At 38.7% G+C, this 26,460-nt stretch overlaps 1 protein-coding gene and 1 long non-coding RNA gene across 2 annotated transcripts; one reads left to right on the top strand and one right to left on the bottom strand.

Moving 5' to 3' along the window:
* Positions 1–1,353: 1,353 nt before the first annotated feature.
* On the bottom strand, positions 1,354–4,024 carry LOC112149844. Its single transcript, XR_002919854.2, has 2 exons — positions 3,823–4,024; positions 1,354–1,945 (listed from the first exon to the last, which is right to left on the bottom strand). It is a non-coding gene; the product is annotated as an uncharacterized LOC112149844 (long non-coding RNA).
* On the top strand, positions 3,061–24,618 carry tlcd2 (TLC domain containing 2). The gene is made up of 4 exons (XM_024277795.2): positions 3,061–3,760; positions 4,019–4,101; positions 8,214–8,296; positions 22,323–24,618. The coding sequence occupies exons 1-4, from the start codon at positions 3,582–3,584 to the stop codon at positions 22,701–22,703; spliced, it is 726 nt and encodes a 241-aa protein (XP_024133563.1). The 5' UTR covers positions 3,061–3,581; the 3' UTR covers positions 22,704–24,618.
* Positions 24,619–26,460: the final 1,842 nt, after the last annotated feature.

Raw genomic sequence — 26,460 nt, 5'->3', positions numbered from 1 at the left:
TACAAATAGTTACTAAGATATTAACTCAAAAACTTTCCTGGAGGTTTTAAATTGAAAAAAAAAATACACACACACACACACACAAAGGTCTTGACTGACAAAAAAATGACTCTTCTGGAAAGAGAAATGTGACGGTCCAAAGACTGTGCTATTTGCAAATACAACACCTACAATGCCATGTCATATTGCCATATTCTGCTTCCTTACCTTAAAACAAATGCTCTGGATACACCACTTCTCACAGATGTAACACACATGTAACAACTACTGAAATCTAAGTATTTAATCCAGGCTGGTATTAAAAAAGAAAAATGAGGGAATTCACATTTACTTAGAAATTAGTTTAAAGTGATCAATTGTATCTTTCTATTTTTAAAGTAAATCCATCATAAATGTGATCAAGTTCACTTTATTTCAATCTCCTTTTGCACAGGAACTTATGACAACTGATGGCAGCAAAGTAACGAACAGGATTTTTACATAATTTCCATAAATACCTTTTTTGTGGCTATTTTTTGTAATATAGTTTTCACCTTTTTTAAAAGTCTTTTGTTACTTATTCACCAATTATTCAATAAGCCGCTATAGTTGTGATGAAATTCTCAGTAACGGTTTTTCACACTCTGCCCAGCAGAGGGAGCCATCCTCCATAAGACCGTGACGATGTTTTATTGGGATAATTCTATTGTTCCACCAGAGGGGTCGCTGTTTTACCAAATAACTTAACAGGCTGTTCATTCATGGCGTGAGCCAAGACCTGAATGAAAGATTCACATTCTTGGACTAGAAGCTATGTTTGTTGGTTTATTTATTCATTAATTTATTCGTTTTTTGCTTGTTATTTTTGTTTGTCTGTATATTAATTAATTTATTTAGTCTATAGAATAACGTGAAAAAACAACACATTACATTTTTTAATTTCTTTTTTTAATGTTCTACATTACACCTGCAAACATTATTGTTAAAGTTTATGTTACAGTTCATGTTAACATTTTGGCAAGAGTTTGTGTTAAAATTTAGGCTTTCCTCGAGGTAACAAAAATCCACACTGTAAAAAGTCTACAATAGGTACTGTACGTGTCACACTATTATTTACGGGTTTTTTTTAATTAATTAAGCAATTTTTTATTGAGTTATTAAGTTATCTAAAGTAAATTTTAAACATATTCTTGCAGCTCAGTTAAACTATTTTTAGTAGAATTAAAACATGGACTAGCAATTATAAACTAAGTTTGCTGTTGACCACTTTTTTATTGTATTTTAACAACAGTTCTCTTAAAAACTACATCTTCAAAAATAGTTTGCCTTCCTATTTGAAGTTATTTGTTTGCATAAAAAGAGACAACAGACGAGTATTATAACAGTGCTTTTATAAGAGAATGTGAAACTTTTTAGCATGTAGACTCAAAATACATAAGGTTTCTTTCAATTGGTCAAAGCTATTTATTAAAAAACTAATACCTGGCAATGTCCTTTTTTATCTGCCTCTTTTGAAACTGTACTTGATGCATACCTTCATATTTAAACACTTTTTTAAGCATAATCCTTTTTTAGGAGATTACTTTAAAGTTTATATCAGTTGCCATTTCTAGTTAAACTGACATTATAGGAGTCCTTCTTTTCTGAACTATTCCTTCACTCTGGATCAGATGGAGGGAAAACATAAAAACTATGCTAATATTTAAATGGACGACTAATTTGTTTTGCTTATTTGCAACTTGGGCACCCTTTTAGAGAGGAGATTTTGGAGTAGAGCTGCTCCTCCACAACGAGAAAATCCAGTTTGGGTGACGCCCTTTTGGATGACTCCTGGACACCTCCCTGGGGAGGTATTCTGGGCGTGTTCCAGTGAGGGGAGGCCCCAGGCCAAACCCACAGGTCCTGGAGAGACTCTTGACTGGCTCAGAAGTGCCTTGGGGCTCCCCCCCAGCAGATCTAGATCCCTCTGTAGAGAGGTAGAGAGGGAGTTCTGGTTGGACTAATGCCCCTGTGACCCTGCACCGTATGAATGGAGTTTTGTTGTTATGCTTTTAAGATCAGTTTGACTTTTCTATACACGCCATATTAGATGAAAGAAAAATGAAAAGTAGGTAACTGACATGACATTTTTTTGTATATTGCTACAAAACTTGCTTTTTGAATAAAGTGTAGAATATGGTCATGCAGTCCAAAAATGTATTCTTGTTTATAATATACATTATACATCTATTCAAACAGTGTGAAATTAAATTAAATTAAAATAAATACTGTAAAATGCCAGGGTAGAATCAAACAAAAAATGACATGCAGTGAGTGAATAAAAGTAGGATCAAAAAATTGCAGAATTGACATTTTAAATGATTTTGTGTTGAAAACAAATTTCAGGACATTTCACAGCCTTTTGTTTTTTTGAAAAAAAATATTGATTCAGTTCATAGTTTGGCCTCCACCAGAAGCAAAGAAAACGTTGGAATTTTGTTAGAAAATTTGCATTTGTGGATGCAGAATTTTGCAAGTAAAATTTATTAAAAATTGAAATTCTTATGCTGACGCAATCCCAATATCATATGCTTCAAAGGAGCAAACTTGTAACAGAAGAAAACACAGAAGATTTACCATAAAGAGTGCATAAAGGGGCAATGCCAAAATAGATGAGTCACTGTTTCGTGTCAGAATTTACAAAACGGTACGCAATGAGTCAGCATTGAGTTTTTATATTCAATAATAATTGTATTTTTGAGGTATGGGTGATGTATAGCTGAAATATTTTGTCAAGTTTAAAAAAATAAGAAAAAAGAAAAAAAAATATATATATATATATATGGATATATTGAGTTTTAATCTTATTAAATACGTTTTTATAGGCTAAAATATGTGTAAAATTTGAAAGAAATGTATTTTATCTTATTGAAAATAGGATAGTGATTATATTAAAAGCCAGACCCTTTTCCAAGACATCATTTTTCAAACTGCTGTGGTTCTGCTGGCCCTGTTTGGTCGTTATAAACAGAGACGTCGACTTTTCCCAGGTTACGTGAACGCAGCTCGACACGTGAAGCATGCTCCCGGGCCGCGCCCCTTTGTAGTAGGGCGGGAAGGGGGCGGGGCTCGCGTTTGGATCCTGTTGATGTCAAAAAGTTACACAAGCGAAGGGAGGGGGGGCTTTTACAAAAGGGCGGTTTCACAACTATCAACAAGACTCCACATTTGTCCTCATCTTTTAAATCCACCGGTTCTACCTGACTTCTAAGAGCCTCTTCCGCCGCTTCACGCCCCCGGAGGATTTTTGACGACAGATTTATTGAACATTTTCTTGCTGTTGTTCACTTGAACGCACCTCTCCGTGGACGCTATTCTAGAAACCGCGCGTGTCTCCAGCCTCTTTTGATTTGAATTTTGGGAGGACCAGCAAAGATCGAGGGAAACACACCAGCATGTTTGCGTGATCGTGTCGGCTGTCACGAGCAAGAAGAAGTCTCCCGCCGTCGCCTGCTTGTCTGGAGCGTCCATTCAGCCGCCCCCCTCTCCACACCTCGCGCCTCGTGGACTCCCGTGGCCCGCTGAAACCCCCCTCACTTACCAACGACACAAACATTTCAGGCATGGAGCTCAGTTCCGTGATTTTAACCACCGGGAGCTCCATCGGGTTTTTCCGCCTGGTGAACACCGGGGTCAGTAAACTCCCCATACCCGAGTCTGCGCGCAGGAATGCGTGGAAATGGAGGAATATCTCCACGTCGTTCGTGCACAGTTTCATCACGGCAGTATGGGGAGTACTTTGGTCAGTATGTTTGTCCTGAATTCAAATCTAAGAATGATTTTGATTTTATAATTGTTGCTCACCTTTGGAATGACACAACCTTGGATTTTAGCCGGGCTGGGGACGGGCACAGGGACCCAGACTATGATGCATGCTTAAAAAAATGTTTTTATCAAAGACAACCTGCTTTTTTTGTTCAATTTTAGTTATTTATGCTTAAAAATGAAATATCCTGGTGTGTTTTATAGAAACAAAACTTGTTTTTTTTTGTATTTCCAGCTTCTTCCTGCACCCACAGATGGCTGAAGACCTCATAGAAACTTTCTCTTGGTTTTCTCACGCCTTGGTGTCTTTTTCCATAGGTGAGTCAGTCATGTCTGTTGTGTTTCTGGTGCTCTGTGGTCATCCTAGTGTTATGTTTGGTGGTTTGCAACATGCTGCTCCTGCAACATTTGCAGCTAAACATCCATTCTGCCCTCGGAGAGCTCATGCTCTGCGTGCAGATCTGGAGGATGACTTATTATTACTGTGGCCGTGTCACCACGACAACACAACAGGGCTTACATGGAAGGACTTTCCAGCAAATCTGAAATCAGCATGATTGTGTGTTTACGTCACTTTTCATGTTGACAGGTGGAGTTTGCAGTTTGTTGGCTCTCCATGACAATGAAATGTGAATGTCAGTAATGCTAGAAAGCAAGACGTCATCCAAAAAGACACATGTCTTACTTATTTATCTGGTTTCATTTCCGCCTGTTGTTTTAACGACACCTGAGGGAAAGATATCTGAAAACTAACAGTTTATGCTTTAAAATAAAAGGTCACATCATGAGTGACCTTTTATTGTGACATATCGAGTAAAAAAAACAGCTTATATATGTATAATGCTCCAAATGGGAACTAGCCACCGGCTCCATATAAACCCTTGACTGTATAATTACTGGACATATTAACCCCTCCCCCATTGTGTTCCAAATAGGAAGTACCTCTGTACCTCCTGGGTCCCAGAAGTCAAAATCCCATAAACGTCTATTGAGAAATAGACAGTTATTTCTCAGTCATTTTATTTGTCAGAGTAACCATTCTTGTTCTATAACATTCTTCTTAATATCTTCTTTCTAATACTTTTTTATAAGATATTTTTTACTTTTTCACAAGTTATTCTAATAAACTGACCAATCAGATGCTTCATGTGGCGCCCGCTGGCCCCCAATTCGAATATTTGATTGACAGATTCTCCTGAGCCGCCTTTAGTGGAAGGGGTGTGGACTTCAACCAAGATCACTCCTGATTGGTTGCAGAAGTTCCTAGGGAAACATTGATTCTGACCAATCACTGCTTGCTAGCCTCGTCTGGTTCTAAATGGCGGTGTGCGTATTGTAAAAAAATGACTGAATTGGCTTCATTTTTTTGGAGGCAGAAGTAAACAGTTTTCCATGGGTGACATCAGACTTGCTCAGTCCAGTTCTCTTATACAATCAATTGTTATTTTTCTCCCCAATTACAGCAAATATGAGGCATGATACTTTGTTCTATATGCTTTCTAAACCAGTTGTCATGCTAATTTATTCTTGGAAATGTCACAGTAAAACTAAAAGCCTGTGAAATGCAGTAATATCAACTCTCAAAAATCTCATTCTTGCTGAATAAACTTGATGGAGCCTTCACAATCCTGCAGATTAACCAGATTCCAGATATTTAGAAGCGTGTATACATTTTTTTTTTAAGTTTGGGTTCTTAGTAAAAATTGGTAAAAAGTTTTGTTCTGTAATCTGAAATTTGGAATTTCAAACACAAGGTTTGAGCAAATTACTATCAGCTCTCTGTAAATCAAATTATCGACTTGTATAAATTAGATTTTGTCTCATTTAATTATAATTTCTCAAACCGAGGAGCACATGGTACCCTGTTTTCTTAAAATAGCCGCTTGTCCTGTTTTTCTCCTCTCCTCATTAATTCTTTAAAAAAAAATGCTCAGCCAAATAGCAGCACATGAGCCTTCTTAGATCCATAAATTTTGGGGGATTTGTACCGGGCAATAAGGGCTTCCACAGGATTCCCAGGATGCCTGACATTCTTTCAGGAAGGCCGGCACTGGAAGCTGGTAAAGCAGAGAGCAGTGTTGCTATGAGAAGATCAATGAGAGGCTTTATAATCAGTCCCAGGCACCAGATGCAACCCGTTACGCGTCTGACATCAGCAAGGCAGCGAGTGTGCATTCATGTATTTTAATTTATGTGAGCTCTCCATAGCAGAAACCAAGTGGTTATAGTACTCTGGAATGTCCTGTGGTGCAACTCTGAGGCTTCACTGTGTTTTGAGAAGAGTTTTGGGGATTCTTCTTTTCTGTTGGCACACCGCCACCATGCAATAAGCAAATCTCCATACGGAATGAAGACCTTGTGTTGTACAACAGCATCCCACAACTCCGGTTAATAGTTTACGCGTGTAAAACAGTTTACAAGTGGTTTTTAATCATGTTTTTTCGGTACTTAAAGGTCAAAGATTTGTGAGGCTTCACTCTCACAGTGAAATGATGTTTCATGCAATGCAAAAACCATGTTTTTATGAGAGTTAGAAATGTCCTTAGTAAACCATTGACAGTATATGAGAGCTGGAACAAACAAGTGTGACATCACCCATAGAAAATGCCTTATAGCTCCAGTATAATGAAGTCGCAATACAGATTCCTCTATAAGGAGCCAGACGAGGTTGGTAAGAGGTGATTGGTCCGAGTCAGCCTGAGTCAACGTTTCTATGGCAACTACTGCCACCAATCAGGAGTGAGCTTGATGGAAGGCCACACCCCTACCACTGAAAGTGGCTCAGGAGAATCTATCAAATAGGGCTGGGTATTGCCAATAATTTCCAGAATAGATTTTTTTTTTTCCAGTCTTTCAATCCACTTAATTTCATTCGATTCAATAAAATTTTGAGTTTACACAGTTTCACATTCAGACACATTTTTTTCAGAAATACATTATTAATCCATATGTGTTTTGAAGATATTCATCAGTCTAATTCACATACTGTTAAAAATATTAGTGAAATTATAAGATTGTTAATAACATACAGTGTCACATGGATTCTCAAACGGAGAAACTCCAACAATTGTTCTGCGTCTCCTGGAGTTTTAGTTTGACCACTAGGTGGAGATTGCGCTATAGCACTACACCCTATTCCAGAAGAAGAAGAAAGTATGAGAAAAAAACGCACATGGTTACTTAAAATAATATTTCTTTCTTTAAATTCATGCTTGTGAGTAAATAAAAATGTTCATTTAGGAAGTAATGTATGTTTAGGTCAACCGAGCATTAGCATTAGCCATCCTATGGGAAATCCCATTATGCACTAGCATCAAGCTAGCTGACTGGCTTTATGCGTGAGATCAATCTTTACTTTGATGGAAAAATTAAGTTGGCAAGAATATGATAAGAATATGTCGCTCTATAGAATCTTATGCAATTTTGGCTTCTTGGAGCCAACAGGTACTTCCTATTTGAAACGTGCGCGCGGGGGGGCGGGGGTTTACTCAGTCCAGTTCTCTTATACAGTTAACAGAAAAAACCAAAGTAGGAACAAAGTCGGATCCCTTTTTTTACTACTGCAAGAAAAAAACGCAGTTGCACAATTTATTTAACTAAGCCAGGTTAGGTTTTGCACCAGCGGTGATTAAAGCCGTGTGTTAGGCTGACAAAAGGGAAGCTCCATTCATAAACACGCCTCTCAAGTAAACAAAGCTTTCAATTGTAGGAGGTCTGGACTTGATTTTTTATTTTTTTCCCAGATTTTGTTAGTGCAGCCATCAGGACTCCAGACTCTACTGAGCATCCAAATCAGGAAATCAATTTTCTCTGTTGAATTTGCATGCAGCTCTGTCACACGTATTACTTAAAAACACAGAAGAAAGATCAGGCATTTTAATGTGGTGAGGTCACATGCTTACAGTGAAGCGTGCGTATTAATGCTCGACTCAGCTGCAGTTTCTCCTTGCAGATTGCCAGTACGCTCTCTAAAATGAATTTAAAATAGTGAAACATAAACACGTCTTAAGAAATCCTTAGTTGTTTGTTTTTTTTTTTTTTTGGTTGAAGAGAATCTGTTCGGGTGGGGGGGTTTCACATTTCCATCATAATGAGTTCCTCCAGCCCCACCGGAGGAGACCAGAGCTCCGCCGTACCGCGCCGTTCCCATCCTCAACCTTTCATTATTTTCCCGAGTATTCAGAAAAGCCGTCGCCATGGAAACGGCTGGTGGCGGGGAAGGGGCGGTGGATATGAATAGCCCCACTCCAAGACGCATCCTGGTTGCCATCGCGGTCGCCATGGAAGCGGGGCCCCCCGACACACTTGATTAGCTCAAGCCCTCCCCGTTCAAAATGACTTGTTGTTTTTGCTTCATAAACAAAAATCTGAAAGGTGGCATTAACCCCCCACCCCACACCACCTCCACCACTAACTGTCTGTCTCCACAGGTTACTTCATCTACGACTTCCTTGACATGGTGTTCAACCAAAAGCTGAGTCAGTCCTGGGAGCTCCTCTTTCATCACATCGTGGTAAGTCCATAAAGGGTTAGTTTTATACTTGAGTCAAAGGATGAGCCACCACATCGCCCTTGTTCCTTTGTGTACAAATAACCTGTCTTTACAAGCATGTTACGCGTTGGCACGCCCGCCAGAAACACGTAAGTTAGGAGGGCAAAAATGCTTGTTTTTAGTGCCTAGTTACAAAGAACAAATAAGGGAGCGGCAAAATACAATCCAGCATGATGACTTTCCAACTCTAACACCTCCCTTTACCTCCCAGTTTGCTGTTAAAATCTTCCTTCATCTTATCCGCCTAAAGCACCATTATCAGATAGTGAGGTCAGTTGTTTTGTTGCATGGCGATAAGGTTTACATGCGCCAGGTCTAAAAATGTATTCTATATAAAGTGTTACCTCAAGCAGCAGGTTATCATCGGGCGCGTCACAAAACTATGTCAGTGGTATGAGAGAGGTAAGAACACGCTGTGATTCTGCAGCCTGTTTATCCAGCTTCTGCCGTCACTGTGCGGCTGCATTCAAAGATTTACGTGTCTGATTTTTAATTTTTTTAAATTTAATTAAAGCTGGTTAAATGTGGATTTTTCATTGATTGTTGGACTTGACTTTGCGTTATTACATTATATTTTTTCATATAAACTATACTTTTTTTACATGTTTTGATTTGGATTTAGTTTTTAGAAATAAATAGTAACTAAACCAGTTAGTTATGGTTAAAATATTTATTTCCCCAAGTAAAAATCAGTTGTAAGTTGTTCTGATTCTGTAATACAATATGCCGGTTTTCACAAGCTGATGTCACAAAGTGAGAACAGCCCCTTTCAGGAAGAGTCTGTGCTGCCAGCACCGCCCCTATACTAACGCAACTCAACTTCTCTGCAAAGCTGTCGGTGATGAGCTGCTAACTTCTCCGCTCAGCTAGCGGTGATTATCTGCTAACTTCTCCGCTCAGCTAACAGTGATGAACCGTTAGCTTTGTAGCTTAGTTATTGGTTATGAGGCGCTGACATTGCTGCTCAGCTAGGGTGATGACCCAATAACTCAGTCACTCAGCTAGCGGTATTGAGTGGCTAATTTCACCGCTTAGCTAGCGGTGATGATCTGCTAAATTCGCACAGAGTTGCTAAATTTGCTGCTCAGCTATCAGTGATGAGGCATTAACTTTGCTGTTCAGCTAGCGGTGATTGAGCGGCTAACTTTGCCACTTAGCTAGAGGTGGTGAGTAGCGGACTTTGCTGCTCGGCTAACGGTAATTGAGCGGCTAGCTTTGCAACTTACATAATGGTGGTGGGCTGTTAACTTTTTGCTTAGCTAGTGGTTAAGAGCAGCTAACTTTACTGCTCAGCTAGCAGTGTTGGGTTGCTACTTTCACTGCCCAGTTAGCGGCTCACCACCGCTAACTTTGCCGTTAAGCTAGCGGTAATGAGCTGCTAACTTTACCGCTCAGCAAGCGGTGATTAGCCACTTACTTTGCTGCTGAGCTAACAGTAGTGGTAATGAGCTGCTAACTTTGCTACTCAGCTAGCATCTATGAGCCGCTAACTTTGCCGCTCAGCTAGCAGTGCTTGGTCTCTAGATTCACCACTTAGCCTCTAGCCCTACTTAAGGCAGATATTTGGTCTGCACATCCGTCTTTGCAAAGGTTCAGATACTCAACTCATGGATGACGTCATGAAATGGGCGGAACCTACTAACAGCCAAAGAGATTGAGGTGTCTTACTTCCTTCTGGGTAGTCTTTATTCTTTATTGTGCCAAAGACAATATATGATCATATCTATAGATATAGTTTACTCTTAAAGACTTAGAAAAGAGGCTTAATACGTTTTTGTTTTTTGTTTTTCGTGCCGGAGGTCTAACAGTTTAATGAGATAGTTCACTCCCTTTTTCTCTCAAGGTCTGTATCTTTTTGTTTTTCACTTCACTTCCTGGAAGTCCAGTGAACAGGCGCATTGGCTCAGTAAAAGTTGGCTTTAAATTGTCGACAGCGTGTGACAGCTTCTCTCTGGTTCTCATGCTCTCCATGCTTACCAGGGAAATCACTTTCTATTCACCGCCCTGGCTGCTCTATTTTACCCTTATCACGGCTTTCACCACATCTCTGTTCTACACTGAAAAAAGTGAAACGTTGGAGCAATTAACAAAAGTTCTATAATTTGTTACATTTACAATTATTATTTTTTATCAAATTATTTTTTTTTTTAGTTAACCATAAACTCAAGATTTTAATGTGATGTACAAACTAATAATTTAAAATATGGAAAATTACAGAACCATTTTAAATTGATCGAATGTTTCACTTTTTACAGCGTATCCACATTCTTCCTTTATAGATGTGAACATATGCAAATGTGAAGTTATGAAAGGATAGAGGCACAAACCACAGTTTGAAAGGAACACACCCGTTGAGTTTTGTCTTTTTATTTGAATGGACATAAACACAAACACCTGATCGGCGTGTAAAACGTTTGTCAGACTGAACAAGCAAGATAAATGGAAAAATCTGGGAGTGTTTGAATAGGAAAAGTTAAATGTTGTGTGTAAACAGTGGAAAGGACTGATGTTTTGTGCTGAGACAGCTATAAGTTTAAAAAAGGCATTTGACTGAACCGATTGATCTGCACACTAAGAAGGTTATATTAACATGAAAAAATGACTGAAATTGGCTGAGAAAGATTCATTTGCTACACAAGGTGGCCTCGGTGCTAACCTTAGAAATGCTGATCTGTGTTGTGGCAGGAGAGCAGAAATAACAACCAAACACCGCATGGAAAAAAATTTTCCATCTTGCTTTACTGGAAAATGGAAATAACTGCTTCACATTTCTCCTAAGTTTAACACAGATACAGTCACTCATGCCTGACAAGAATGTTCATCTGTGTCACCGGAAAATCCAGTCTTAAGTGCTAGTCGAACAGATTGAACATGTTTATGTCTAATAATGTTGTTATGGAATTGATTTGGATTAGTTTTTCACTGCTGGAGATTAATGAGTCCAAACATCATTTCATGCTATTTCTATTGGAAAGAAGTTACTGGCCTAATAATTGAGTGAAGAAACAATTGAATCCCTATTGATCATCATCAAATATTCTGGCTCCTAGGTGTCTGGTAAAAGGGGAAGTGTTGAGGTTATGAACACTTCCTTTAGCAGAGTTGGCTCCCCCAGTAATGATTTTGTTTTCTGCCTGTATAGAGAACGTCTCTCCACAGAAAGAATCAATCAGAAACCAGATTGTTTACCTACATAAGGCTGGAATGAACCCTTAAACACAGCCCAAAGCCACTCTGTGAGAATGCCATAGCGGCTTATTCGCAAATAGGAGAAACCCGAAATAACCAGCAGTCACATTCAGTTTGTAGCTCAGGCTAGAGAAGTTTTACTATTTCCTAGAACAGAAAGGAATGAGCTTAGAAACACCTATAAGGAGGATCTTCTGAAGTGAAAATCTAAACCCAGCAAATGGAAAAACTGGTGTATGAGTGAAATCCTGTTGCCCCTGCAAGGTTTCCTTCAAAAAGCTAAAAGGAAGTTTATCAATAAACATCTGAATGATTCAGAGGAGAAGCACAAAACAGAATCACAGTCAAGTGAGACCAAATCAAACTTCTTAGCATTAGGCTAGTGTATTTGGAGGTGAAAGAATACTGTAAGACCTCTAGATCTAGAACACTATCCCTACTGTCAAAGGAAACTGCAGGGCATCAGAAGAATGATGGATGTCAGATACATGGATGAAACGTCCTGGTTGTGGCATCAAAATTAAGTCATGGAGGAGCATTACAGAAACCAAAACAACGTAGGCCCATTCCAGCCTTGCATAGGTCTACTCTCTGGTCAATACACTGATTATTCTTTCTATTGAGAAACTTCTTCTGCATGGTTAACAACTATAACCATTACTAGGTAGTCAACTCAACAGGAAGTGCCCCTATAATCTTTTACAAGACACCTTGGAGTAGGAATATTTTTAAATCATCAACATTGATCCTCAAACAAATGGGGACTAAAGAAGAACTATAAGAAAAGCCATGCCTCTGTGACTTAGAAAATACTACGTTGTGGGTTTTTTTATGGGTCTTGATACTTTTGAAGGTACACTTCAATGAAATTGTGTTTTTAACATGTTCCTGTAGCCTTTTTCTCACGATGGAGGACATATATAAAAGAATTTAGGCTAAAAAATGAATTTCTGAGTATTTCAGTTCAGGAAAAATCAGGAGAAGATAAAAAAAACACAGTTTGAAGAAGCTCTTTTGTGATGCAGTAACTGAAATGAAATGAACAGTCTCTTTGCTTCGCTCCATTTTGAAGCCTTCAATGGCAAACGAGATCCATTAACATTTTAATTTTCCTCATCTGAGCTAGTATTAGATTCAAGATAACTATTTTTGTTGCTATGCTAATGTTAGCTTGGGGTTGTTAGAAGCTGTAAGTTAACGGGAAAGAGTGTTAGCAAAGAGATGATTGGATATCAGCAGAGGCTTACTTCCTCACCACAACTCAGACTGATTTTGGTCATGAATTGAATAATCATATCACTTTTACAATAGATCACAAGGTGATCAGAATGAAATTAAGAAATTCAAATAAATTTGTAAATGGTTAAAAAAACAAGAAGTTCTTCTAAAAGCATTTGAGGTTTTATGTTTAAATGCCACCACCATTTGAAATAAAAAAAATGATTTCTTTGTCAGTCAGTAAGCAGAACAAAAGCAGGGGTTGTGATGACTTTTCCTACACTTTTAGTAGGAACTGGTTAACACCTTTCTAGTAAAAGAGGAAAAAACTGTAGCACTTCTGGAAACAGTGAGCTTGTAATTAAAAAAACTGTGTTATGCCAGGAAAGCTGGAAAATGTTTTCTTTCCTCAACTTGGAAAGCATGTGGTTTACGAATTCCAGCCATGTTCTCTTCTGAAAATCAAATTGGTAACACACAAACACCTAAATCGTGTTGTGTGATACAGTACATTCTGTTTGCCCTCTCAGAGACTTTGGTTCCTCTCCAGATATTTTTGCTCTTTTTATATTAATAAAAGCATACTGGTTTAAGTTAGAGTTAAAACTTTGCCTCATATTTTTGCATATTAGTAATCTAGATGTACGAGAACTTTATGACAATTGCTGAAAATTCTAAAAATGTGACTCGCATTGACATCTATGTATGTCATCAAGTGTTAGAAGCAGGAATCTGCTGCTTCAATAGAGAACATTATTAAGAACAAAAAGTAGTTTTACTTATAATAAACTGGAGATTTTTGTTAATATTTTAGAGAGGCATGATGCAAGTTGGTGTCTTTTTAGGAGACATTCTATCTTGAAAACTCCTTGAATGTGAGCTTTTGTTAGCTTAGTTCACACTTTTCTGTTTACTCCTAAAGCTTGGACTCTATTTTATTTTCCCCAAGTCCATTTTTTCTTTTAGGCTTTAGCATTGCTGGCTGGCCATCCGAGTTTTTGGAATGACTACTGTCATCTGACCTTCAAAAACATCCCTCTAAAAGGTCGTCATAGCAGTTTATTTTTGCATAACAAAATCCACTTGTGTTTGCCGATATTTGTCATCAATGGCTCTTCCCTCCTGGCACATCGTGTTGTTTTAATTCACTGCACTCCATGAGCAAATAGATACCTCTTTTTGTTTGTGCAGAAATCTTGGTAGAAGGCGGCTTGAGCAACAACACAAAGACAGCAATGTCACGCCACATACCGAGAACAATGATGTGTTCAATGACACACTGTTGAACAGACTGGAATGTGTCCAGATCGTCATTGTTTTTGCAACCAAGGAAAGATTATAGTTTATATTGGTGTGCATCTTCAGGTTTTTTCCTACAAGGGGAACCCCATGGGCTTCCCTTTTCTCTGTTTATCCAGACATCTGGTCTCCAGATGTAGTCATACACATGCACAACAGAGTGAGTTGGACAATCCTCCAGCTTCCTGAGAGGGCTCCTGCAAATGTTTCCCCCTCTGAACGTTCCTGTGTCCATATATCACACATGTTGCCTTGTTCTCCCCTCATTCCCACTCGTCCACCCACTCTGTGGTTTATTCCGCCCCCACAAATGGCTTCAAACCAATGGGAGCCTCTGCGTCGGAAGAGTTATATCTGGTTTCTGTGGAGAGGGTTTTTGTTTTTAATGCCTTGCTTATTCTATGTCTTGCGTTGAGGAATTTCCTTGTCTATTGTTTCTGGGTCAGAAGAAATTTACCACACGAAGATGACGATCGACAAGAAATGGACACGCCATTGTTAGCGTGGGAGTTCTTTACATTTTGTAGATTGATCAGCAAAAGTTGCATTAACCTATAAATCAGTTTATAAATCGTATTAGGAAAACAACCTGGGAATGTGCAGACATACGCAGTCTGCACTTTAGAAATAAATGTAACAAGAAGAAGTTTGGTGTTCTAAAATTGAACACCAGGAAGTAGAAATTGTTAATGTAAAGTGTTAGGCCTTTAAATGACAATACAGTTGTGCTCATCTTAAAAATCCATGTTTTACGGTAACTTCTAAAGAAGTTGGCAAAGTGGAGTCTTCCAAAAAGAATAAGTAAACGTTAAAAATGGTGACGGCATTTGTTCTAGATGACACAAGGGCCTGGAATGCTGCTTGAGGAGAATGTCATCAGTCAGTGGCAGGACTCAAACTTCGTAAGCTGTAAATCGGGCAAAGCGGTAATTCTGCTTTTGGTGTCCTTGACAGGCACACCTTCTGACAAAGCAGAACTTGGTTTGATTTGTGAACTCGTGTGGAGACCTTATTCATTCTCAGGGCGGATGGTTTAAGTCTTGTCTTTTATTGTTTTGTTTGATGGTGTCTCATGATATACTGGAGACCATCAAATCCTCCACTTTAGTGGGAGTGTTTGAAACTACTGTCAAGTATGTTTGTTCCTGTTGAACTCTTTTTTAGCATTTTTGGAAACAAAGCCATGGTTAATGTTACCACATACTTTCTATTCCCACTGTAGTCACCCACACCAGGGGTTACTTGCAAGCACCAGTTTACTTTTTGATTCATTTAAGTATTTGCAACAAAGACTTGAAGATGAAACCTTTCTAGTCATACATATTCAAAAACACATCTTTCTGGTTGAATGAATAGATTGTAGTTTAGAGGTTATTTTTGGCTTGTCAAGACCACCATCCCGCAGATCCAGATACGTTTTGAAATGTGTCCTTCCTCTGTGGGAGTTGGATGATGCCTCACATTCTCTAACTACACCATTGTCTTTTTACTCTTTCTCTTTCATGGCTTTATCCTTACTCAGTCCATCTACTCATCTCGTCGTTGGGTACCTGGACAACATTTCTCTGCTAAATTCTCTTGTGGTTTCCTTTCCATCAGCTTCATTATCGACTCTGTCTCTTTATGACCTGCACAAAACAAGGGCGCCCTTTCAAGTAAAGCACTCCTGCACATCAAGACCCTTCAGAGGACCGGGCTGAATGTCTTGGGATGTCTTCAGACTGGAAAACTCGGTTGGTTTGGACTGAGTCTGTTTAATTTTGTCCAGATTGAGTCTGTATTCATACTGGCGTAAACTGGACATTTCTCCTCCAAACTAAAGCTTGTAAACAAAACCATGTGACCAAAGATCTCTTCAGTCATTGGGCAGGAATTATGAAGGAGGGGCAAAGCAATGAGATACAGAATAATGGAAGTCCAACTCTATGTAATCCTTGACGGGATAGTTTGGTATGGTGAAGGTATGCTTCAAGATGGTTGATTGATGAAACCGGAGCTTAATATGATTGTAAACAAACTGAGACCACCTCAAAAGATTGGTCCAGGAGCAGTTCCTGGTCCCGGACCAGGTCTGCTTGGTATTATTAAGACTGAAACTTTGTTCCGGATTATCGGGGGAAATAATCTTTTGTTCACTTTAAGCAAACTCTGAAAACACCTGTAGACATTAATGTAACAAAAAAATCCATAAAACAGAAACTGCATCCGTTCATAGCAAATGCAGACCAACATGGAAACAAACTTGCCTTTAGATGCATTTAGCAGCAGCAGTTTGTTCTGCGTTTGGACTGAAGGTATTTGACCGTCTTGGTTCGGATTTATATATGAATGAAAGAGTTGAGCTTTCCCTCCAGAGATCAAAGACTTGTGTGCACTGTTTGACCCCTCACCCAGCTTTTTCTTCTTTTTCTTTTTTTTTTCCTTTCATGTTTGTTCGCTCTTTCCCCACCTGTTTGCCAAAACCCTGACCTTTGACTCTTTGACAGCTAAAACAGCAGGATGCCCTTAAAAAAAAGAATTTTCGGTTTAGGGCTTTATTGGTGCTTAGGACATTTTCTTCATTCAAAAACAGTTTTTAGTCATTTTATTTTTTTAAACTGCTGGAAATGCAGAACTACTTTCATGTTCTGACTATGCAGCTTATGATTCTTTTTGAAGTTATCAAACTAAGATGGTTATTTGTAGTACCGTACCCTAAGGCAATCTTTTTTTTTTTTTTTAACTAAAAGATATTTGACATATTTGTTCTTAAATGCAATTTTTAGTTCTTCCAGTAAGACTAGAAAAATATTTCCATGAGCTAAGTAGGAAGAAGTCATGAACTGGTCTATGCATGGACGTTTTCCTCATGTATTAGGAGGCCAGCTTCCTTCTGAAAGTGGGCGTCGTAGACTTTGACCCAGTAGACGGGTTCACCTAGCCTCCCGATGACCTCCTTCACCTTTTCTTTTTACTGTTGCTGATATCAGATATGACTTTTATTTTTTTTTACCTGAAGAATCTAATAGTCAAATCTCTGCATCCTCAAGAACTGGTGAAACTGCCTAGACTGTAAAAAGAATAGATGCTCCAATGAGACAAGGAAAAACAGGTTTGTTAGTATTTACAGACGAGTTTGGCGGGGGCGTGAAGGCCCCTTTGCTGACTGGATGTGTCAGGATCTCAAGATTGTCAGAAAAATCCACAATGATGGAGTCTAACAGGACAGATCAGTTGTCTTTTAACAGGAAATTCACTATGTGGAAGAACCAGCATTTCATCATAGCTGCCTCATGGAAGTCTATATCATACATTCTTAAAAGCGCCTATATTTTTGCATTGTTTTTCTCTAAATTGGCTTATTTTTTTCTTTTCTGTGCCTGCTCTCCACCTTTGCTCCTCGCCTTTTCCCCATGAGGCTGGAGCAGTTGTTGCTCACCAGCGTTTAGGGTCCTTCTAATTGAGTCCGCAGGGAAGAAGACGCAGGAAACAAACATTGCATTTTGTTTTTCTGCTTTGCGTTCGACAAAAATGTAAACCTAAATCAGAAACTATTGAGATTTCAGATTTGTAAATGGAGTTTATTTGGGAGGGGAAAAAGTTTGTAAAACACCCTCCTTCAAAGTTTTTGGTTACTTTCTTCTTTTAACAGATGTTTCCCTGCTGCAGAAATATTAGATAGTGGATGCATGTAGTGGTTAGCAGAGTCGCTTTACAACAGGTGAGCTCCTGGTTTGAGTTCTGGCTGGGTCCTATTTGTGTGTTCTTGGTCCTCATCTGGATGAATGGATGTTAGGCACACATTATTACTTATTAAAATGAGAAAATTAGCTAGTTTTTGAATTTGAGATTCTGTGGTGCATTTCCTTGATTGAGCTGTCAAACTTAAACCAGTCTTGGACCTAATCCTCTGTTGGTGCTAGCTTGCTGTCGTGGATTGTTTTTGGTGGTGTTGGGGGGGGTCTCCAGTTGTAAGTCTGCCACAGTGTGAGCGCCACGCTTCAGCCGGGATTAGTCTGACAAATCCAGCTAATGCTCGATCAATTCCATCAGGACAGATCCGGGGGGATTACGGCGAGCCGGCCTCGGCGCTGCTGGCTGCTAGAAAGGGTCGAGCTTGCGGGATTGCTTGTTCTTCACGGTTGACCAGCAGAGGCCCCCATTCATGCTCGCACAGCTGCTCAACCATATGGGGGTCATTGTCGCTTGGTGATGACCAAATATGGTCATAAATGTTTATGGCTCATCTCTTGTACATTAACTATGGGAAACCTTGAAAAATAAAACATTGCTAAGCTTGGGGGGGGTCTTTGCAGCTCAGGGTGCAGCAGCTCTATCAGTTTATGAGCTTGCAGTCATGTAACCTGCAAAGTGCAAACAGCAGGGAAAGAGCCGCCATAAAAAGCAACACGTGCGATGCATGCTATGCTTTATGAAACCTCAGGAAGAGGACACGGTATTGACAAAGTTATGTATGTGAGTTTTATGACAAGTTCACCAATTGTCACCAATGTATCCTCTTATCGCGGTCTTGTATAAGGGTTTGCTTTGACCTCTGCTGTCTGTCTTGTTTTGTGGTTAGATTAGATTGCAGGCCTGCGTTTCAAAGCCTTCATCTTCATTTCTGTGGGTCGGCGCTGCTGCGTTTCAACACTGTTTTGCTTCCAAACTCATGTGGGATGTGTGTTTTCACTGAACCTCCCTCACGTGTTGTTTTCACCTACTGTTGAACGGTGATGCCACTGAATGTGGATGTCAGCCATGAAGAGGAGAGCGTCCTACTTTGTTTTTTCATGTTTGAAAGTCACAACAAACAGATTTACCATCAAGATGCTTTTTTTGGATATGTTTGTAAGGAATTCTAAGAATCTTTATGTTTACATTACATTAGATCCTTATTTATCTGGATGGTGTATTTTGACTCTCACACTACTACCTATCCCAGGGTTCCTGCAAGGTCTTAAAAAGTCTTAAAAACATTGAATTTATGAATTTGGAAATAATACTTTGAACAGCTTTTTAAAAAGCCTTAAAAATTGTGCTTCTCCATTTCACATTTCTTATCCAAAATGTATTTTTTTTTAACCAACGATAATTTTTGATCAAATATTCAAAATAAACAGCGGCAGAACCAATCATTGTGCACCAATATGGTGATTAAAAAAAGAAGCATGCTAAGGCATCAAGACCACAAATGACAAGAAAAGAAGCTACAGTGGGAATAAATGAAAACAGTGGAAATGATGCATAAAATGAAAAATAAGCTAAGAAATTGGTCTTAATTTTTGATAACACGGCCTCAAAAAGGAATAGCCTTTATTGTCATTGTGTTACATGCACAACAACACTCTTCAGTGGGTTCAGAAAAAGTTAAACATAATGGCAATGTTATAGTACAATTTAAGGCAAGTTTAAAACATAACACAGCGGGGGGGAAATGGATAAATACTACTCTAATATTAGTCCACTTATTGAACAAATTAGTCAATTTGTAGAACAAATTAGTCAGTTTATTGGTCCGGTCCGAAAAAGAGTGTGATGTGTCCCAAAGTGTGTGTTGACCCCTCTTGAGGCATTAGAGAGGGGAGAGGACAGCTCATGATCTTTGGCCTAAAAAGGTCTTAAAAAGTCAGAAATTTACCTTGTAGGAATCCTGCTACTTATGAAGCCACATGGAGGCCAGAGTCTGGGTCTCCCTGTGCCGGTCCCCAGCCCGAATAAAATACAGGAATGTGTCAGGAAGGACATCCAGGATAAAAATCTCACCCAAACCAAGTGTGTGGTGATTTACACTGATTTACCGTTGCTATCCCTGACAGGATATGCTAAAAGGTGAACATGATAAGGATCTCCTAGACTCCAGTCTCCTCTGTGTCAACATACAAGTTGTGAGATCTCCCAGCAGATTTCTACATCCTAAAGCATGCAGGCATATTTATTTGTTTTCCTTTGTGAATAAAAAAAATCATTTAGAAAAGCTGAGAAAAGTCAGTCTAAAAGGGTCTATAAAACACCTTCAAGCTGCAAGTGGTCACCGCCTCAGAAAAGTGAGCGCCTGTTGGCATTTCTCTGTGACTTTCCTACCAACATGTCAAAAATTTGAGCTGGCCTGTTGGTTTTTCAGAGTCCGAACTGTGATGTGTACACTCACTTACGTATAGGGCTGGTTTATTAATAAAAAAAAAACTTGGAAACAGCTTTGAAATTCATAATTTTTTTTGTCTTTTAAAACAATTTTATCATTAAAAAATGATAAAAAGTTAATATTTAACCAAATCCTGTTGACTTCAAAATAGAATTATGAACTTGTCAAAGAAAAACAAATTGATTTGATTGTTTGGCAGCGATATGCAGCCCTATGTACTTATCTGTAAGCATGTTTACACGTGGAGCAAAAACTGTCCACAGATTGTTTACTTAAAATACCCCCCCTCCCCCCTCCCCAGTGACATTAGTGCTGCTTCGACTTTAATGACAGTTGAAGAACAGGTAGTCTGGTTTGGACTGGAATGGCTCTGAGACCAGGAGGAAAACATTCTGTGGGGATTTTTATTGTTTGCATGAGACTTTACATTTTCTGGTGATATGTTCGTGCACTGACTCCACCACATAACGCGTCCCTCAGAGCACACCTTTGAACTGTAACGTAACCTATAGACGAGTTGGAGTAACGTTGACCGCAGCTCTCCTCACGTGTCCTGTTGCTTAACCCGCAGTAAAGTCACATGACGCGCGTGGAGACGACCAGGGGTCATCCTGCAGCACCACGCCGCGTCCCATGATCCACGCTCTCCAGCAAATGCCAAGAATTTCTGCAGTTATTTCATGGCACAATGCGGAGCTGTGTGCTCTGTGAACTGATGAACAGTCATATGTCTGTCTATTAGACTCATTCACAACAGCACTGCTTTAATTTATGCAATATTTCTGAGCCTTAAGAGTATCTTATATACCAGTTGAATGAAGCCCTCACTTTTGGATGTTTTGACTTTGCCGCCCCCTTGTGGAGATGGTGGTAATTACATCACGACTTTCATAAGCACTGCTCAGCAGAAAAAGAACTGACCTTCCAGTCAAACCACAGAGGTGATGCAAAGGTGATCAAGGTTATGTCATTGCATCTTTACAGCAAAACTGTTCAGCTTTGTTATTTTTGCAACTTTTTTTTTTTTTACTTATTTTTACATTTACTTGATCTAGATTTGTGATAAAGGACAGTTACACAACCCATATTTGTCTGTTTTGCTCATTTTTTGTTATTGCTCTGAAAAATCTGACTTTTTAATATATTTTTTTGGTTTGTTTGATTCAATAATGGCAACTTTAACTTGAGATGGTCAAAATTTTAGATGCTTTTTTAACAGGTTTTTTTTAAGACACATTTTTTTTCTTTCTAAACTATAAATTTAAAGCGGTTTCCTCCTACTTAAGTGTATTTTTTAAGCTGCCCTACTCACCCAGCTTAGCTTAAATCATCTCATAGTTGGTATTAGTTGGTTTAAGATAATTAGCAATACGCCTTTGTATTAGCATCATTTTAGCTTTTTAGACTCATCAAACATCTATTAAACAGTTAGCTACTCTATTTTTATTATGCTAGATCATTTTCCTAAATTGGAATCTATTGTGTATTTTTACGTATTTATGTATTAATATTTTGCTAATATTTTAGCAACATGCTAGCTGTTTTTGGCTAATTTGATATCTACTTAAGTTTTTGGGGCTATTTTGAAGCTTAGCTAACATTTTAGCTACATTCTAGTTTTGTTTTTTTGGCCAGTTTGACATCTAGTGAGATTTTTGGGCTATTTTGGAGTTTAACTAATATTTTCAATACTGTATATGCATGCTGTTTTGGCTAATTTGACATCTACTTAAGTTTTATTGGCTATTTTTAAGTTTAGCTAACATTTTAGCTACATGTTTTCTTTGTTTTTTGCTGGGGGTTTTTTTGGTCAATTTGACATCTACTGCTTAGATTAGCTAATATTTACCTAATATTTTTGCTACATGCTTGCTTTTTGGCTTTTTTGTTTTTTAGCTAATATTTTAGCAGCATGCTAGCTTTTTTAATCTATATGGCAATGACTGTTTTTCTTATTGTAATAATTTGGCATTTAGCTAATATTTTAGCAAGCTATCAGCGGCAGGATTTTAGCTATCATCTCTAGCATCTTCAGCAGCCAGATTCAGCGTACAGCATTCACACTAGCATGATCGCTAATATGCTATATATCTAGTTTAACATGAAGTTAGATCAGTGGATATGGTTAATGATCTTCCTCTCTGTGGTCTTTCGCAGGTCATCACCTGTTTCGGCCTCTCTGTCCTGTCCTGCCGCTACGTCGGCTTCGCCGTGGTGGCTCTCCTGGTGGAGATAAACTCGGTCTTCCTCCACCTGAGGCAGATCCTGCGCATGGCGAGCATGGCCTCCGTCACAGCGTACCGAGTGAACAGCATGATCAACCTGGGCACGTACGTGGTGTTCCGTATCAACACGCTCGCCTGGATGACCCGCTGGCTGGTGCTCAACAGGGACAAGGTGCCCCTCCTGGCCTACACACTGGGAAGCGTCGGCATGGCCATCATGACGGCCATGAACATTGTTCTCTTTTGCCGGCTGCTCAGGAGCGACTTTTTAAAGAGCAGCACCCGGGAAACCAAGAAGGAAAAAGAAATGTAGAACTAGATTTTTTTTCTCCATGCTATAACACCCTGTGGCTGAGATTTGGTACTGTATTGCCTGAGTGTGACGTACACCAACACCAGTCGACATGCACTGTGTTTTCAAAACGCCTCACTGCAAACACAGACCCCACCGCCTTTAAACTGAAAGAAACTTCTTGCAAGTTTGACATTCTGGCCTCTCTGTGCTCACCAGGTTTTGCAAAGTGGCACCAAACGCCTTAGCCTCTCATCGGGTGTTTCAGCTTTTTTAAACATGAAATGACGCCTCCAACAACTGAACAAAATTACAAAAAAAAAAAAAAGACTAAATTAGTATAACAACCCCTTAATGTAAGCTATATATAAACATATATATTTAAAACTCTTAATTTCAGCTCCAAATCTCCTCAAGTAAAACCGCCTGCTACCTCAGAGATCCTTCAACAGTCTTTTGCCTCTTTTTCACTTTGCTGCCTCCTAGACCTGAGCAAAGAAAGGCATCAATAGCTACACATTCATAGAATTGACAGAAATATTTAATGAGTGGGTGGAAATGAAGTACTTTGAAGTAGCACTTAGCTTGCAGCAGTGTTTCCTCTCTAGCCTTCGGAATCATAAGGAATTAAGGAAGCGACGCCTTTTTTTCCTAAAGCGTTTTGAGGAAAGCAGACATCTACAGCAGCTTTAGACTTGGTTGCAGCATGTGCCATCCACTCTGCAGATGCCATACGTCCCCCCCCTTCCCGGCGTGAGAACACTTGAAATCTGTGAAGTGGCTAAAGATTGTGCTGCACTGACGCTTCTATCTTTATTGCATCACGACGGCTCTCAGAGTTTTGAGGAAGGTAATGATTCTTTAACAGTAAGAGGGCAGTACACTCCTTAATATCACCACTGTGACCTTTACAAAAAAAAAAAAGAATCAAACAGACTGTTTTGGAAATCTGTGTTATCACAGCTTTTGTTTTAAGTCACATTTAAATTTTCCTCTCCATTTTACTCCCTACATCGCTTGCTCTCTCTCTCTTTCAATGCTGTTTAGATTTTAAAATTTTGTGTCGTTTAATCAGTGTTTAAAAAATCTGTGCATCCCCATAATTTATGTGTATTAATAAAAAAGCAAAATCAAACGATGAAACGCTTTCGCTGGGACACGACGTGTGCGGTGAAGCTGATGTTTTGATGTTGGGGAGTGCGTCGCCACCGTTTCATCTCCATATCCAGAGCTGCTTCGTGGAGCGTGAGCGCTACATTTTCTTTGCCGCCATCTGCAGTCAGCTGAATGTACTACAAATTAAAACGACCATTTATTTAGGCATTTCTGGGATGCTGATTTGCTGTTTTCCTTGTTTAACTTGTTGGGCAGCTTTTGTGGTTGTAGTGAAGACAGCTGGTGACATTTGAAGTGAACTTTTAACAAGCAAAGCTTACACCGTGATTGTGATCTGCACTGTTTTGGGAATTGCACAGTGATGACACTCTGATGCTTTTTTTTGTTGTTGTATATAAATGTTGTCTCTCTTGTTTTTTTATGATTTACAGTGGGGTTTTGGTAAAAGCTAGCTGATATCCAGCTTTTGGCACTCCACTTCCTGTTTGTTTTTTTGTTTTTTTATTGTTCCAGTTTAAATGTCTGAAAATAACCTCAAGGTGATGCTCTGTCTCATAGTTGTGCTTTGCCAGCGTTTAAAAGTAAAAGTATTTCCATGTGAAGTTGCACAGAAACTTTCTCATCATCTTTGTCAATGCTAAATCGAATCTTTTTCAGAGCTGAAAACTTTGTTTTTGTTTGCTCATACATGAAGCTTCTATTTGATTTATTTCTTGGTGCGAAAATCCTAACGACTGTTGAAACTGTGCAGCTTTACAGAAGGGTTTGAACCCTTTTAGTAAAGGTGTATCTTCGGAAATATTAAAGCAATCAAGACCAACTGCTGAGAGCAAATTCTTCTGCTTTCACCTCACTTGTATCATCTCATCACCGTGTAAATATAACAGTTTTATTTTCTTTGTTATGAATTGTTTTGTAATTAAATTTCCAGTTTATATTATAAATATTTGTTTTTGTGTGACATTAAAAATCAAAGATCTATAAGATGAGTTTCAAATTTAATTAAGTCTTCTGTTTTGAGGATTTTTTTTAAAAGACTTCACCTCTTCAAAGGTTTTCGTTTCTGCTTTTACATTCAAATATGTGGTCAGAATTTGGCAGTTCTGAAGGCAAAAGGAGCTCCAACCCAGTACTACATAAAAAGTCATTTTTTTATTTTATTTTTACATACAGTAAACCTTTCACTATTCAGAGAAGGAATTTTTTGGTATTTGTTCCACAGGTTTTTATGGGTTTATTACTGCAATCTCTTCTTTTTCTGACGTGAAAAAATGAAAAAAGCCATTTTATACGTGTGTTTTAGTGCTACTTTTGTCATACAGCTTTCATGTTAAGACGTGAAATTGCGTTCCCAGGACTGCTGTGTATTTATACCCTCTTTAGACAGTTGCTGGTTTCAGCAGCTGTCACTTTAGTCGTTAATACCAACAGGAGCTTCCTCACAGATTTATGGACGAGACCAACTCTAAAATGAGCCACAAAGCTGTTGATCAGCTGGTGAAGCTTCACTACTATTGGATAAATGAAAGTACTTCTGCCACTGATTTCCCTTCACATCACCAATCCGTCTTTTGCTGGAAATTTTAACGTCAAAATCTGATAATTTGCCTTTGCAACATCCTCCAAATTGACTTTGATCAGATTTGACATGTTCAATCTCCTCAATGTTAATGAATCTCAAACTGCAATGAGCTCATCAAGCCACTGGGGAGCGCCACAGCTTGGTTACCCATCACATCACAGTGACTTTAATGAGCCAATCCTGTGGTATTTTAAGAACACTCTTTACACAGCTGCCTTTCTTGTTTGTGTTTAATATATACCACACACATACACAAGAGTGTGTACATACAGACACTTTGTAATATCATGGCAAACTGTATTTATTTCCATTGATCTGTTAAGAAAAATGAAACTTTCATAGATTATAGATTATAATTGATTTAAATTACTTGTTAATTTTTACATAAATTTGGGTTCCAGCTCATAAATTCCACCAAACAGGATTGCAGAAAATTAGAATGATGAGGAGAAATCACAATTTACTTTTCAGTTTTTGCAAAAAGACGGATTATGATCAAATCACATTGTGTGCATCTATCTTAACACTTCAATCATATGAGCAGGGGTCAGGTCCTGCTAGAAGAGGAAATCTGCATCTCCATCCAGATCTTCAGCAGAAGGAATCATGAAGTCCTCCAGAACATTCTGCTAGACCAGGAGGTCTGCAACCTGCGGCTCCAGAGCCACATGTGGTTCTTTTATCTCTTAACATAAAATAGGTCAGGGAGAGTGCTGACTCAGCCATGTCGACCGTCTGAGTCAGCAGCTCCTCCTAACCAAAACTACCTACAGAAATCAAATAAACAAAGCCCACAAACTAAGACTACCAACCCCAAACATAATAACAAAACCCAGCAGAGTAAAGAAAAAGAAAAGAAAAAGAAAATAGCAATTTTCAAATAAGAATTACGTAATTAGCATATATTAAATTTAGATTAGTTAAATGTATAAATTGATGGCTGAGGTGCACATAGATGATAAACTATGAAGGTTTTTACATCCTGTTGACCTGAAGATGTTTTGTTTGCTAAACGCTACTTCCAGAATGAACAGATTTTATATGGAAAGAAAAACTTTGGTAAAAAGTTATATGTTTTAT

This window comes from Oryzias melastigma, linkage group LG13, assembly GCF_002922805.2.
Source record: "Oryzias melastigma strain HK-1 linkage group LG13, ASM292280v2, whole genome shotgun sequence".
Lineage (NCBI taxonomy): Eukaryota > Metazoa > Chordata > Actinopteri > Beloniformes > Adrianichthyidae > Oryzias > Oryzias melastigma.
The sequence above is the reverse complement of the archived record's forward strand: the minus strand, read 5'-3'. Positions and strand labels throughout refer to the sequence as shown.